The 14,787-nt window shown below is 46.1% G+C and overlaps 1 protein-coding gene across 1 annotated transcript; it reads left to right on the top strand.

Moving 5' to 3' along the window:
• The first annotated feature begins 4,248 nt into the window (after positions 1 to 4,248).
• LOC149347833 (uncharacterized) lies at positions 4,249 to 13,476 on the top strand. The gene is made up of 3 exons (XM_089541641.1): positions 4,249 to 4,389; positions 8,765 to 8,884; positions 13,221 to 13,476. Exons 1-3 carry the CDS (start codon positions 4,249 to 4,251, stop codon positions 13,428 to 13,430), a joined length of 471 nt encoding a protein of 156 aa, XP_089397767.1. The 3' UTR covers positions 13,431 to 13,476.
• The last annotated feature ends 1,311 nt before the right edge of the window (positions 13,477 to 14,787 follow it).

The raw sequence follows: 14,787 nt of genomic DNA, 5'->3' as shown, positions 1-14,787 counted from the left end.
GCCGTGGAACCTCCTACCCCACTATTAACTTACACCGACATACTTCAGCGCTTAAGATTATCCGGTCGGGTCTGCCCTCCACCGGCTAAGACACTAGACAAAGGGGAGGAACAACATACATCAGATAGCTACAGACCAACACTTACAACAAACAAGGAAGACTACATCCAAGAGACCCGGAGTCATTTCACTCAATGCACCTGTGCCATATGATATGGGCCTGCCAACCAAATGAGGCGATCACTGTTAATAAACAGCCAACGCAGGAGGGGTGGCAGGCAGCTCTGACCAGCTCCGACGAAACGACTCAAACGCAACTCATCGAAAGAGCCCGGACAGCAGCCTACGCCAATGGGGTACCGGACTGAGAGCTCCAACCACCGCTACAACGTCCTAAACTATTTAATTAAATTATTTTCTCCACCACCCCAGGTGGTCGAAATTATTCCGCAGACCTCCACTACGGCACCACTTTCTCTCTTTCCTCTTTCACTCCCAGCTTCCCCCTTCCCTTACGGCGCGGTTCAGGTGTCCACCGAGATATGTGAGACAGATACTGCGCCATTTCATTTCCTCAATAACAACTTTTTATTATTAAGAACATGGGAAAGGGGCCACACATGAGAAGCGCTTATCGTGTGTGGTCTTTGTCTCATGTGCTCGTCTTTTTGCGCTTTATTATCCACTACGAATAATTAGTGCTGAATTGATAGTGTTAATCTTTTCATAGTTGCTGGCGTTCGGTCATCTTTTCATTAGGACCCCGTAGTTCCGCGACACTCTCGACATTAGATATTGCATTCGTATTTGACGTGACAACTTAAGTCGGCTTTCACGAATTAGGAATGATTAATAATTTATTTCCTGGGCAGGAAGGCGATGGAAGATAAAATATTGATCCTGAAAAATAACATTTATTATTCTTCTGGGTGTCTTCTTTTATTATCCTTACAAGTGAAGATTTCTGATCCAAAACACTTATTTTCCGCTTCTTTACTCTTGTATTGCCAACGCCCGCCAATTAGACTTTCCATGATGAAAATCGGGAGGAGGGGATAATTCTTTTTCCCGTGATGATCAAGAACAGAATATTGTTTGAATAGAATGCTAGCAGTGCCCCACCCGGTGCATCAATAAAGCGAAATGCACGTGGCTCCGGACCACAACTTTATTAGAGCTACGCATGCGCCAATTTTCGGCTACAATGAGTGTGCCTGTATGACTTTGTCGCTCGTCTGCAAGTATTGCAGTGTGGTTTCTATCCGTTCCCAGGACCATTTTCAGGCCGTCGCTCTACATCGCGGCATCACACAAGTCAAACGTCAACGACGCTAACTGCTTGATCCATCCAGTTTCCATGCTGAATTCACCGAGCCAATTCAGCGATACCATTTCAGTCGTACGTTGCTGACACCGGATCATATCACATATATATATATATATATATATATATATATATATATATATATATATATATATATATATATATATATATATATATATATATATATATATACATACTAAATAGGCTGACGCTTTTGCCCTAAAAACGATCTGCAAATGGGTGTTTCACCAATCTGTGTTGTCACTTTTCAGAGCTGTTTATAAGATTACGTAAATCCTGAGAACATGGCTGCCCATAGGAACATGTTCAATGTTTAAAAATTAATAAGAAAAATGTAATTCTTGGAGCGGCGTCAAAGTAGAAAGCAGAAAATTTTGCTGTGGAAGGCAGATCCCAAGCGGAACCAACAATGTTACTCTCAGGGATTGATCTCACGCAGGAAACTTATCCAGGTGATAGTGACTAAAACTTGGGTTGGTATTGGCATCGCTGGCACATCGCTTTCCCTAGTTTTACTGATGGGAAAGAATTTAGGGGTAGGTTCTTAAGAATATTCTAGTTGCATGAAAGAAAGATTTCTTTGGCTTTATGAAAAAATAAATGAGAGAGCCCTTTTGTGCGGCGCAATTTGTTACACTTCAGCTATTATGGAGGTTGAAGGTGGAGTTTGGCTGTGCCTAGAAACCTTCGTGAAGCAATATGACGTAGTTGCTAAAGCGCTCTATGAAGACGTAGAAACTAAAATGAATAAATGAAGAAGCAGTAAACAGTACTACTCAGAAACTCAACTCCTAACACATGTATAAAGCCGGAGGGCTAGTATGCTGTTGGGTACGATGGCAAAAATTCTAGGAATAGCAAATACATTCATTATTATATACGCCTCGCACAATTGCAATCGCGGCTAAATCGCTTCGCCACTAATTATGGTTGCCGGTTTCGAAATGTTACTGTGTGCGTTGTCAGCGATTGCATAGAGAGCATTAGCAAGGTTTAGAGAATGCAGACCGCCATGGATATAGTTTTATGAACTGTGACCTCAGAAAGGAAGCCACTTTCGTCCCAGAATTCGCATAAGATAATTGGACAGCGTTGATTCTTCACAGTGTGACACGGTCTGTATTCAGAGCAAATGCCGAAAATCACCCCCCTCCTCCCCCCCCCTCCATGCGTAGGAGGTAGCGGCGCGTCGCTTCTCGACAAGAATTTCGGCTGTTAGAATTATTTAAAATGTTATCTGAATGTTCTTCTAGATAAAGTGTCACGAAAAAAATATTAGAAACATCGGAAGCTTGCAAAAAGCGATAAGTGAAGGTCCTATTTCTGAATATCCTGGCTAGTAATAGCTTCCCTGGCAAGAGAACACTTGTTAATCTACAGCCTATGCAAAAAGAGGAAGTGATTTTAGAACATGATTAGAGCCGAACTAGCGTGTTACACTTAGCAGACGAGCAATAGTTTTAATTTATGAGGATATTTTGAAACGAACTCAGCACAAGTACTTAGAAGTGGCTGCACGCCTTGTTCGCGAAGCTGGCTGAGATCAATGTGGTTTCATTGCAGTACAGTTCGGCCACAACGCAACCAAGTGTGCTTTCAAGCGCCACTAGCTTTGTCCTAGCGCAAGTTTGTGTGACCTAATGCAGTCCCAGCGTTTGGTGTTTCTGTCCAGTGCGACCCACGAACTTTGAGCGTGGCCGCCCGAGATCTCAGTGGAACCGTTTTCCGTTCCAACGGGTTCCGAAGAAACCTGACGCGCCCCTGTATGCCCAGCAACAGTTTGCCTTCCAACATACTAGCTTCACATGGGATAGTAGTGGAACACACTGGTTCATTTATTTCCTAGCGTGGCGGTGTTACTTTCTTTTCACAGGTTGTAGTTTTAAGATGGAAGGTCTACTACAGTGCAGTAAATCATTCACGTGAATACACATCACGTATTAGAAGCGAAAGACAAACTGAAAGCAATGTGAGCTTGTTTGTACAATGTTTAGTAAATACAGCTTAGGTAGAAATGAGGCTGTTTGTTTAGCTTTGGTCATACTGCATCGGTCCTCTGTACTTCCTTGGTCATAATATCGTTCGCTGTTTTTGCTAGATAATTAGGTTATAAGTATGAAGTGATATTCCTCCGTTACGCCACACTATTAACTCCTCATGACGAGGACCGGTCTTCTCTCTGTAACGTGCTTGCTCTTTCACACCAGGTCCTTATTTATATATAGCAGGAGGAAGGAACGCGCTATGAACCATCAGGGTTATGCCTGGATGTGAGGCACCATGAAATGAAAAACATAGGGGTATATACATATAAAGGCAGACACAACAGTCTCTGCGCTTATGACACTAGCTAGCAGACCAGTGCTCATCAAATCGTTCATTGAGGTCTGCACACACACACACACACACACACACACACACACACACACACACACACACACACACACACACACACACACACACACACACACACACACACACACACACACACACACACACACACGCACACGCACACGCACACGCACACGCACGCACGCACGCACGCACGCGCACGCGCACGCGCACGCGCACGCGCACGCGCACGCACACGCACACGCACACGCACACGCACACGCACACGCACATACACACACACGCGCGCGCGCGCGCGCACGCGCACGCGCACGCGCACACACGCACACGCACACGCACACGCACATAAATTCAGCTGTAGAGGAATGCATGTCTCATTGTACCGCAACTGCTCAGTACATGGTGGAAGCGGTGAATTGTTTGATTCAAATAAATGGTGAGGCCTGATGAACTTGGGAATGATTCTGACCTCTCTTTTCTTTCTTTGTTCTCCGAAAGCACAGATGAAAGCCATGGCTTACTTGAATATGACAGTTTCAAACAATATCAGCATGTCGACGGCGATTTCTTTCACAAGTGATATTCGGATCTTCGCACCGAAGTACCAAACCTATGACAATGGAAAGTGGTTGACGAAGCACTACGAGCTGTTCGAGCCATGCAGAGACCAGGGGTCGGTCGCCCGCATCGACGTGAGTCCCTTGTGGTTAAACTTCTCTATGTCAAAAGTTGCGCTGAAAAGCCGCCACGATGGCTTACGGGTTATGGCGCTCGGCTGCTCACCCGAAAGACTCGGGTTCGATCGCAGCCGTGGCGGCCGAATTTCGTTGGAGGCGAAATTCTAGAGGTCCGTGTACTGTGCGGCATCAGTGCACGTCTAAATTTCTGGAGCCCCTCACTACGGCGTCCCTGATAGCCTGAGTAGCTTTGGGACGTTAAACCCCAGAAACCAAACCAAACCAAATCATCATCATCATCATCATCATCAGCCTGACTACACCCACTGCAGGGCAAAGGCCTCTCCCATGTCTCTCTCCAATTAACCATGTCCTTTGTCAGTTGCCGCCACTGTATCCCCGCAAACTTCTTAATCTCATCCGCACACCTAACTTTCTGCCGTCCCCTGCTACGTTTGCTTTCTTTTGGAATCCACTCGGTGACCCTTAAGGACCAGCGGTTATCTTGCCTTCGCATTACATGCCCAAATCAGATCTGCTGAAAACTTGCCTACGGGAGATGCAGTAAAACAAATGTTACGCACATAAAGACCTTAATGAAAGACCTAACGAAATTGGCCATTGTTGGTACATGCCCCCGTGCATACTTTCACTGACTGAATTAAGAAAAAGCCTTAATATTAACTATGACAAAAGGTGTCGTGCAGCCTTCGCGTAGGTTAATGTTTCTTGCGGGATAAAATGTGAGCTTAATTTCACAAACAACTCTATTTGGTGACGCCTGAATTCATCTTTCCCTCCGAGGTCAAGGATTTCTTGAAAAGGCCTCATCATCATCAACAACATGAGACGGATTACGGCCACTGCAGGTCAAAGGCCTTCCTCATAGCTCTTCAATTAACCTGGTCTTAGCAGTCTGCGGCCAACCTCTCCCCGCAAATTTCTTAATCACAACCGCCCACCTAAATTTGTTGCATTCGCTGCTACATTTGCCTTCTCTCTGAATCCATTCCGTTACTCTTAAGGACCATCAGTTATCTCTCTACGCCTATTTCTTCCTCTTGATTTCCGTTAGGATGTCGTTAATCCACGTTTGTTCCCAGATCCACTCTGCCCGTTTCCTGTAAACGTTACACCTATAAATTTTCATTTCTTAGCTGGCTGCATGGTCCTCAATTTATGTTGAATCTTTTTCATTATCCTCCACGTTTCTGCCCCTTAGGTGAGTAGCCCTCTCGCCCTTAGGAGAGTATAGCTGTTTTATGCTTCCCTGTTGAGGGCAATGACAAGCTACCATTCATGTTATCACAGAACCTGCCAAATGCGCTCCACTCCCTTCTTATTCTAGTTATTCGGCTCTCGTGATTGGGATCTACGGCCACTACGTGCTCAAAGAAGGCATATTTCCTTACCAATTGTAAAGTGATGTTGCCTTCTGTGAATGTTGAACATTACTCTGGGTTTCTGCGAAAAACTTCTGCGCATTGATCATGCATTGCAGTTCATCTCCCGAGTGAGCGAGCTAGGCAATGTACTCAGGGAATCGCAAATTACTATGGTATTCTCCATTAATTCGCATTCCCAGCGGTTCCCAACCCTAGCCTCTCAATACCTCATCTGAAAAGGCGTGAATAGCGTTGTCTCCATGCCCTACATCCTTACTTATTAGAAGTCTATTGCTAATTTTATGGTGAACTATAGTGGAGCCGTTTTAGGTACCAGATACCTTCCAGTAATTTTACATACGGCTCATCTACACCCTGATTCCGTACTGCCTGCATGACTCCTGAGGTTTCCAGAGAGTCAGCTGCTTTCTCGTAATCTGTGAATGTGACATGAATGGGTTGGCTATCTTATGCACATTTCTAATAAGGTAGTAATTACTCATTGACGTCCACCCGAGCGCAGCCATACGGCCACAAAGGAAAGCTATACAGCTTTCACAGAAACTTCGTAGTTAAAGAAAAATTCGTCCTGGTCCGGGGTTCGAACCCGGAACCACCGCCACACCGGAGCAGTCGCTCTACCAATTGAGCTAACCGGGACGGCAAGCTTATGGTAGGGCGAGAGCGAATTGATCTATAACTCGAAGTGGGAACAGTGTTGACCAAATATTTAGGGGAATCCCCCAAGGTGGAGAAGATTTGTAATAAGGTAGTAATTACTCATTGACGTCCACCCGAGCGCAGCCATACGGCCACAAAGGAAAGCTATACAGCTTTCACAGAAACTTCGTAGTTAAAGAAAAATTCGTCCTGGTCCGGGGTTCGAACCCGGAACCACCGCCACACCGGAGCAGTCGCTCTACCAATTGAGCTAACCGGGACGGCAAGCTTCGCTCGGGTGGACGTCAATGAGTAATTACTACCTTATTACAAATCTTCTCCACCTTGGGGGATTCCCCTAAATATTTGGTCATGCACATTTCTGTTTAACGACATTTCTAGTCTAACGTTGCCTACGGTCTTATAAATCTCAGGCCCCCTTGTCTCTATTAGCGATTACCCTGAAAATATTTTTAGGCAACAGAGAGCGATTGATCTGTAATTTTTTAAAGTCCTTGACGTCCCCTTTCTTATGGATTACGATTATGTTAGGGTCTTCCAATCTTCATGTGCGCTCGAGGTCTTAAGCCATTGTGTGTAGCGGGTGGCTATTTTTTGCAGCAAAATCTCCCTAAGCCCTTCAAGAGATCTGGTGTTACCTGATACTCGCCCTGTGCTTTACCCCTTTATGTTGCTCTAAGCCTGCTTTACTTCCTCTTTCTTTACTAGCGGCATGTCGCTTTGCGGTGTGATACTGCCTTTCTCATTTGCGTCCCGAATAGATTAGTGCACAATTCTTTGCTACTGGAACTATCTTCTCCACGTTGCTAATGACAGTTTCCTCTTTGTCTCAACTAATACATATGACTTTTTCCCATGCCTAGTTTCTTCTAGTGCATGTACTGGCATCATGTGTAGATGCATCTACACCCTTATATCATCGGGGCAGGCATGTTAACAGTCGAAGCTCATTAGGTCGCTAGCACTAACGTTTACAGCCAGCCCAAAAGCCATATGTCTGTCAGTTAGGTTGTTGGGAGCGCGCAAGAAGTACTCGGCTCCGGCGGATATCCTCGACAGAGAGCAGGCCACCACGCTCAGACGACTACAAACAGACCCAAGCAGAGCCATGTATCACAAAATGTGGCCGAACAGATACGCGAAAGAGTGCGTGTGGTGTGGGGGCTACGCCACAACGTACCACGCCACCTGGGGCTGCGAAAAAAGCCCTTTACTACCAAAGGTAAATAGCCCTAGTCTAGAGCAGTGGGAGGCCCTCCTGGCTGACTCCGACCCGAGCACACAGCTCATGCTGGTGACGAGGGCTAAGGCAGCGGCGGAGGCCAACCGGATCCTGGACTAGGGAAGGCCGACCACTGTAGCTCCACATCTATCTATCCCCATCCCCCTACTCCCTAACTCTTCCTTTTGAAAAAAAAAATAAATAAATGTTTTTACTACTACTACTAGGTTGTGCAGTTCTCGGTCGCTTTACCTTGGCAGGTGGCAGTTAAATCTGTGATTGGTTTCGAGACGATGCCTGGGGCCAGGAATTGGGTCTCAGAGACTCCACCGTTGAGAAATCTTGTTATAGCAGGAAAGTGTCGAATCGCTTAACCCGCTTAGCCAGAATTGATGCGACGAATTCCCGCTATCGGTGAGCGTTAAGCAGGGAGAGACTACTTACGAAGATACGGCCATTAGCGCAATGACTTTATTGCGTCACTTTATTGCGTCATACTTTTAAGGCGGAGCTAAAGTACGATTTCGCCCGTCTTTCTTCCAAGCTTGCTTGACCCAGAAAAGCGAGTCAACCCGAAAACAAAGTGCTAGCGCGCCTCATTAGCAACTGACATAACAACGCTAAATCACCCGCCATTTTTTATCAGCCGTTGAGTGCCCCTAGAAAAATATGCATTAATGAGAAATAAATTAAAAACCAATTACTTGTAAGATAGTTGAACAAATTTTATCTGGACAATCCTGTGCCCTCTAAAGATTCTTAGAGATCATTTCCTGTCTCTTCCTTATGATGCTGCGCAGAAGGCGAGGATGAGGGGAGTGCAATTATATATTACTAGCAAATACACCTGCCAAATATAATGGTACGACCGTTCATACCACTGACAATACTTTGCATTTGTTGCGGATGCTTTCACTCCACTAGAGCTGGCATCTTACACTGGCACCTCTTGATGTGTATCAAAGCTGTGCGTATTAGTATCTTTGTCCTGAAGGAGTTCTCACCCTTGACCCTAATTCTATGTAGTCTTAGCAGGGGTATTTTGACGTTGCTATCGGAAATTTTCTCAGTTCACCAAATGATGCTTATATGACGGACGCAGATCTGCACCACCAAAAACGACACTCTTGAGTACAACCCTGATATGGAAGCGGCGTACACCATCAGTTTAGAAACTCAAAGTACGTTGGTATTCGAGAATGACAAGGTCTTGAAAGCTAAGGTAAGGCTCCTGCTATAAATTTCCGACAGTGCACTTTGGGCGCAAGGCAGAACTGCTGTGCGCTTAGCAGGTGAAGGACCTTCAGTGTGGGGGATTTGCATTGAACGCTGTGGTGGTCAGAGAGGTCTCAGCGGCATTGGAAGGCACTTCGAATGGCAGGGACGTCAGAGTAAGCATGATTTTGTTCACAGCGCAACAAGAATGGGAAAGACGAAAGACGAAAGAGTAACACAAACAAGCGCTGAACAAAATCACGAATACTTACCAACTCGCCCAAATTTCTGCCTTGCTGAACGTCAGAGTAAGGTTTTGCACTGCAGGTTAAGGGCTGGGAGCGACTGAAGCTTAGACCACAATTTTTTTCCCCAGCTTGAAGGGTGCGGATGCGTTCATACTCTCGACACCACGCGCCTTCTGGCTGCGCGTGCTGCCAGGTGGTCTTCTGATCACGTGCACCGCACGCGTAAAAGTGACGGATAATTTGATGTGCTTTTCATTTCTGTCATAGATACGCTGTACAACCAATAGTACAGTACGTGTGTCTTATGCGCTGCTACGTCCTGTCTCCCTCTAGCAGAAAGAACTAAGGTTTCTGACGCGCATTCTAGCTGGTTCACGTGATAACCGACGGTAATGTACCATAATACAACATTTTGGGCGAGTTGGTTACCTACATTCATTATTACAGCGCAACGACGGCACAAAACAAGAGGGGGACACAGCGGCGCTGTTGTGTCCCCCTCTTGTTTTGTGCTGTGGTTGCGCTGTAATAATGAATGTAGGTAATGTACTATGCAGGTTACGAAGTGGGCATCGCAATTTTCAATCACATATTTTCGCTGGTGGGTCTTGTGTTGGTGTCTTCGACGTGCGGGGCCGCATATAGCAACTGTTTCTGTGTTTTATATTTGGATATGCATTTTATGCGTCGTGATGCAGGCATGCTGGCTTGATTCGATGTGTAGGGATGTGCACGAGAGATATAGAGATGGTCCGCCATCTGCTCACTGCAGGCAGTTCGAGAGAAACGCGTGTTTTCGATCGCCAGTGGCTCGCCATCGTCATCCATGTGCTCAGCTTTGCGTTGCTCGCAATAAACATATGTCGTGTATAGGAACATTACCGCGAGAGGGAGAAATTATTACCTATTTCCATATGTCAGAAGACAGACGGGGTCGCAAATGTCTGACCGTAACGTGGTTGTGCTGCCGTGTGCTCGAAATACAGCATAATGTACACGATCTCACTAAACTGAGGCCCGTGTACTGTGCGATGGCAGTGCACGTTAAAGAACCCCAGGTGGTCGAAATTTCCGCAGCCCTCCACTACGGCGTCTCTCATAGCCTTAGTCGCTTTGGAATGTTAAACCCCATAAACCAACCGGTTTGCATGGCCCAAACGATAACGCGACACTGCCTGCTAAGCGAAATTCTGTTACAGCTGACATTTAGCAGTACTTTATTTGATTCGCGTGTTAATTTAAGTTAGGAGTCAAGAAAGATGTACCATGTCTCTGGTGACATACACTCAGAATAATATGTGATGCGATCTAGGGGCGTAGCAAGGGGGGGCTTATGGGGCTTCAGCCCCCTCCCCGCACCCCCCCCGAAATTTCTTCGAACTGTCACCGACCGCAGCATGGCACAAGTACATATCGCGACTTCGGCTATCATACTTTTGTTCTTGCCTGGATCGCCTGTCTTGCCGTGTGTAAAGTTTACTAACTGTGATCTTGCAAGGTGTTTATTTGCCTTGTCTGACGCATTGAGTGACTTTTGCTTAGATACGTTGATGATGTAATTGGAGGCATACGGGTATTTAAATATCTTGTTGCCAGGTTTTGTGTATACATACAGTAACTTTGTTTCCAGTGACACTTTTTTGTCATTTGCCTAGTTGTTTAGTAAGGCATGTTGCCGGGCTATTTGTTGAGCACCTTGAAATTTAAAATAAAACCACCTTGGAGCAAATAATTTCACAATTTCCTCGTCTTTTTTGTCCTTGTAAAATTACTTGCACCAACGTGGTTTTATTCCAAATTTCAAGTTGTCAAGTTGTATCTTCGTATTTCTAATACTCCATTTTATCTTCGCACTTCTAATGCATATTTTGCAGAACATCTCGTTTGTTCATGTGCTCACTGTTGCGACTAAAATTTCGGTGCAATTACCCGCAATACATCACCGGTGACAGCTGCTGCTGTGCAGTACACTGGAACGAAGGACAGCGTCATTGAGATTTTTCCGTGGCCGTTGCAAAGTACAAAAATGTAAAGGTTCTTGAACGACAAAGATTCATTAAAATATTTGTCCTCTGCTTGCTCATTTCATACCCTTTACGTCTCTCATATCAGTGGAATGCACTGCTTTGCTGGTTTCGGAATGATATAGTTGTAGACTTCGTGTGATATTTTCTTTACTGAGTAAATAAGCAAGAACATGGAAGCATTGTTACAGTTAAGTCTGACACGATTTTTAAGACATACGAATATACATTCTTTTATTAACAAAAATATTTCACTTGTCTCGACAGTGCGTAGGTTATCTAATACACAACGACATTGTCAATGGGAATGCAGTTATTATTCTTGCGTTTTAATCCCTCCACAAGTTCTGTGAAGAGGCCGCGCTGCAACATGAGCCCCACCCCCGAACAAAATTTCTGGCTACGCCACTGATGCGATCGAATTTCCAGCTAGCCAAGGACAGTAAATCTCGGCCATCATCCTGGCGCGCCCGCGGAGATACCACTGCCAAGCAGTATACCCAGGCAAACTCCCGCTCCGCGGTTCCGCAGTCGGCAGCTATTGGCAGCGCCGGAGAACAGCTCTGGATTGTGGTCTGTAAGGACTTGCACTGCCGATCAAGCTGCTTGCATACCATTCGCTGCTATGTGCGGCCCTTTAACCAGGGAAGCCCAGTATATAAGAAGTTTCTCTGTAGTTGTCGTGGCTTTTCAGCGGAGAACTGTCTCGGAAGGCGCTGTGGATCTTCTTGCCGCAAGGTGCAGCTCAAGTCGCATGAATATACGGCTTCCAGTGAGGCTGCAGTTGCCTTAGAGCTAACGCTGAGGCGCCGGCACTGCATTACGAGGATGTAGGCTCTTTGAAGCAGTGCCCTTGTTTGACAGCTTTAGTGCACACTTGAAATGCAACGAGCTTACAGTGGCTTTCCAGTCAGTGAAGAAATTGAAAAACTCCCACGTATACTCTGGACACTTCGTAATTATGCATCTTCGCTTCATAGTTCTTCGGTTACTCTTAGTTCTAGCCCATAAGCAGCCCATGGTGTCTGCTTGCACGGTGTGCAGGGGTTCATATAGCACCACTATACGGCGTATTATTTTTTAGGATAGATAAGGGGATTTCTGTTCAGCGTGAAGAGATTTGGAGCATCCCGTTTCAAAATAGGGCATTTTGCGTGTCTGCGAAGGGACCCGTGTGGCATATATTTATTCATTTATTCAAACACTCTAAAGGCCCGAGCGGGCATTACATAGGAAGGAACAACAGTAAAAACAAAGCAAGAAAAATATTCGATAAGTACAAACGCTTTCCCTAAGGTTGTAAGAAAATACGTCTGGTCCTATTTTAAACGCGGGTTTGATCTAGACCGCGGCGGTGGCGTTTCGATGGAGGCTTAATTCTAGAGGCCCGTGTGGTGTGCGATGTCGATGCACGTTAAAGAAACCCAGGTGATCGAAATTTCCGGGGCACTGCACTGCGGCGTCTCTCATAGCCTGCGTCGCTTTGCGACGTTAAACCCCAATAAGACAACTATTTTAAACGTTGTTTTAGGCTCGATGCGGTGACTCGCCGTGCGTGCTCTCGAAGGGACAACCAAGGAATGGAGGAAGGAGTACTGGTTAGTATTATACCATGTCAGGCTAACCTGTAATTCGGACTGCACTGTTGGTAGCATTTTACACGAGACGTAGAATGCAGAACCTGGGTTCCCCAAGGCTAGTGCAAGAATTGATTATCAAGATGAAGCTTCGGCAGCAGATAAGCACACATTACGATCTTAGAATATCTTTGGACGATAGAACAGAAAGGTCATGTTTATATCATAATCACTTCCTTGTACCGCCGATATACCTCAATGGCTTTGGCGTTCGGCTACTAATGTCAAGGTCGCGGGAGGGAATCCAGGCTGCGGGCGCAGTATTTAGATGGAAGTGAAATGATAACTGGTCGCACGCTTAACAACATACGCTCTGATAAAAACTCCATTCTGGGATAATTCAACTAGATCACGTAGCAGAGCGTATGTTTCGCTGCGGGACATTAAACCCTCCGTACCATGTAACATACGATCTTCTTTGCTTTGCATTGCAGATTTGCAAGGCGAAGGCGGCCTACCTCAAGATCCCCTTCGGCATCGCTTTTTTTGACACCGAGCGCGACTTAATGCCCCGTGCCTGCCCCTCAATGGACCTAAGAGTAGGAAACCTGACTCGCACCTGGACGGTCAGGAAGGTGCGAGATTTCGTGCGCGACAACTTTACCGACGCCAACGACCTGCAGAACTGCTTGGCCGTTCAGTGAATAAGGATTGTCGCAAGCTGAGCCGCTGCTCGTCACCAAGGTTATTTAGGACGGCGGAGTGTCATATTCTTCCGCGTGCAAATAACAAGTTCTACGTGTAAAAAGGGGCGTTAAATTGAAAACAAACTGTAAAATATCGTTGTTCTTTTTCACGTGCATTTTGAAATAACTGCTTTTTCAAAAAAGTACTTCCTTCGGTGGTCGAATTTATATAGACCTCGTGCTTTGGTAAGCCCATGTCACGTCGTAGGCTACATTGACGGTGCGCAACAAGAGCATTTTTATGAAGACAACTCATACATGTAGACATTTTGGCATCAATATGATGACACTCGTATTTTGACACTCCTACCCATCCCACGTCCTAGCCACATGAACCTCTTCGTCAAATCGCTTCGAAGAAGCGCACATCCGCAACACTACGGGCCACGCCGCTGAGCCAGGCCAAAGACTCTCCACAAATATTATGGCTTCGTTTCCTCGCCCGAGCACGGGGCGGCAGCCGCGGTGGGCATTACCGATGGTGGTGGCCATACCCTTCGATATCTTGCTACTCTTCCTCTCCCCTCGGTTTCCTCTGAAGTAGCTGATGAGCCACCCATCGCTCTTGCGATTGCTCACGCGGAAGCCCGCTGTATTCTCACATATTCTAAAACTGCCAAGCTAAATTTCGCGTGCGGGCGAGTTCATGTCCCTGCAATTTGCATTCTGACCTCTCCCGGTGCCAACCTGCTCCGCCACGTGGAGCTGCTCTGGGTGCCTGCGCACTCGGGGAACCCCGGAAACGAGGCCGCCGACAGCTTAGCCTAATCTAACTAAGACAGTAGTGCATTAAACCAAGAAAACACCTCTACTAATAGCAGGGGACCTAAACTGCGCACATGCTGATTGGGGATTCCGCCGTACAAATGGCCGAGGAGAGGTTTTGTTTAACCGGATAAAGTAGTCCCAGCTATCTTCGCGTAACGATTTCGATAGCCCCACCAGACAGGGTATGATTGGGATGACGGACACCAGCCCAGATCTCACGCTCGGCAGACATCCCGCATCTGCAGTGGGAACGAACCCCACACACATTTGGTAGTGATCATTATATCATTGCCCTTACTCTAGCATATCCACACTGTTCTCATAAATCATATAAGCATCATTTGGTGAACTGAGAAAATTTCCGACAGCAACGCCAAAATACCCCTGCTAAGACTACATAGAATTAGGGTCATGGGTGAGACAACTCCTTCTGGACCAAGATACTAATACGCACAGCTTTGATACATATGAAGGGGTGCCAGTGTAAGATGCCAGAATGGCGCACTCACTTAAAGCCCACTGCAGCTTAACTAAACGATATGCCACA

Source organism: Amblyomma mixtum, chromosome 4 (genome assembly GCF_055824585.1).
Source record: "Amblyomma mixtum isolate Tamu chromosome 4, ASM5582458v1, whole genome shotgun sequence".
Classification (NCBI taxonomy): Eukaryota; Metazoa; Arthropoda; class Arachnida; order Ixodida; family Ixodidae; genus Amblyomma; species Amblyomma mixtum.
This window is presented reverse-complemented; position numbering and strand designations above follow the sequence as displayed.

Excerpts from the sequence above, each read along its gene's own strand:
- LOC149347833 (XM_089541641.1), top strand. The coding sequence starts at position 4,249 with ATGTCGACGGCGATTTCTTTCACAAGTGATATTCGGATCTTCGCACCG. Across the intron at positions 4,390-8,764 it reads GGTCGGTCGCCCGCATCGAC|ATCTGCACCACCAAAAACGA; the intron begins GTGAGTCCCTTG and ends TGACGGACGCAG. Across the intron at positions 8,885-13,220 it reads ACAAGGTCTTGAAAGCTAAG|ATTTGCAAGGCGAAGGCGGC; the intron begins GTAAGGCTCCTG and ends TTTGCATTGCAG.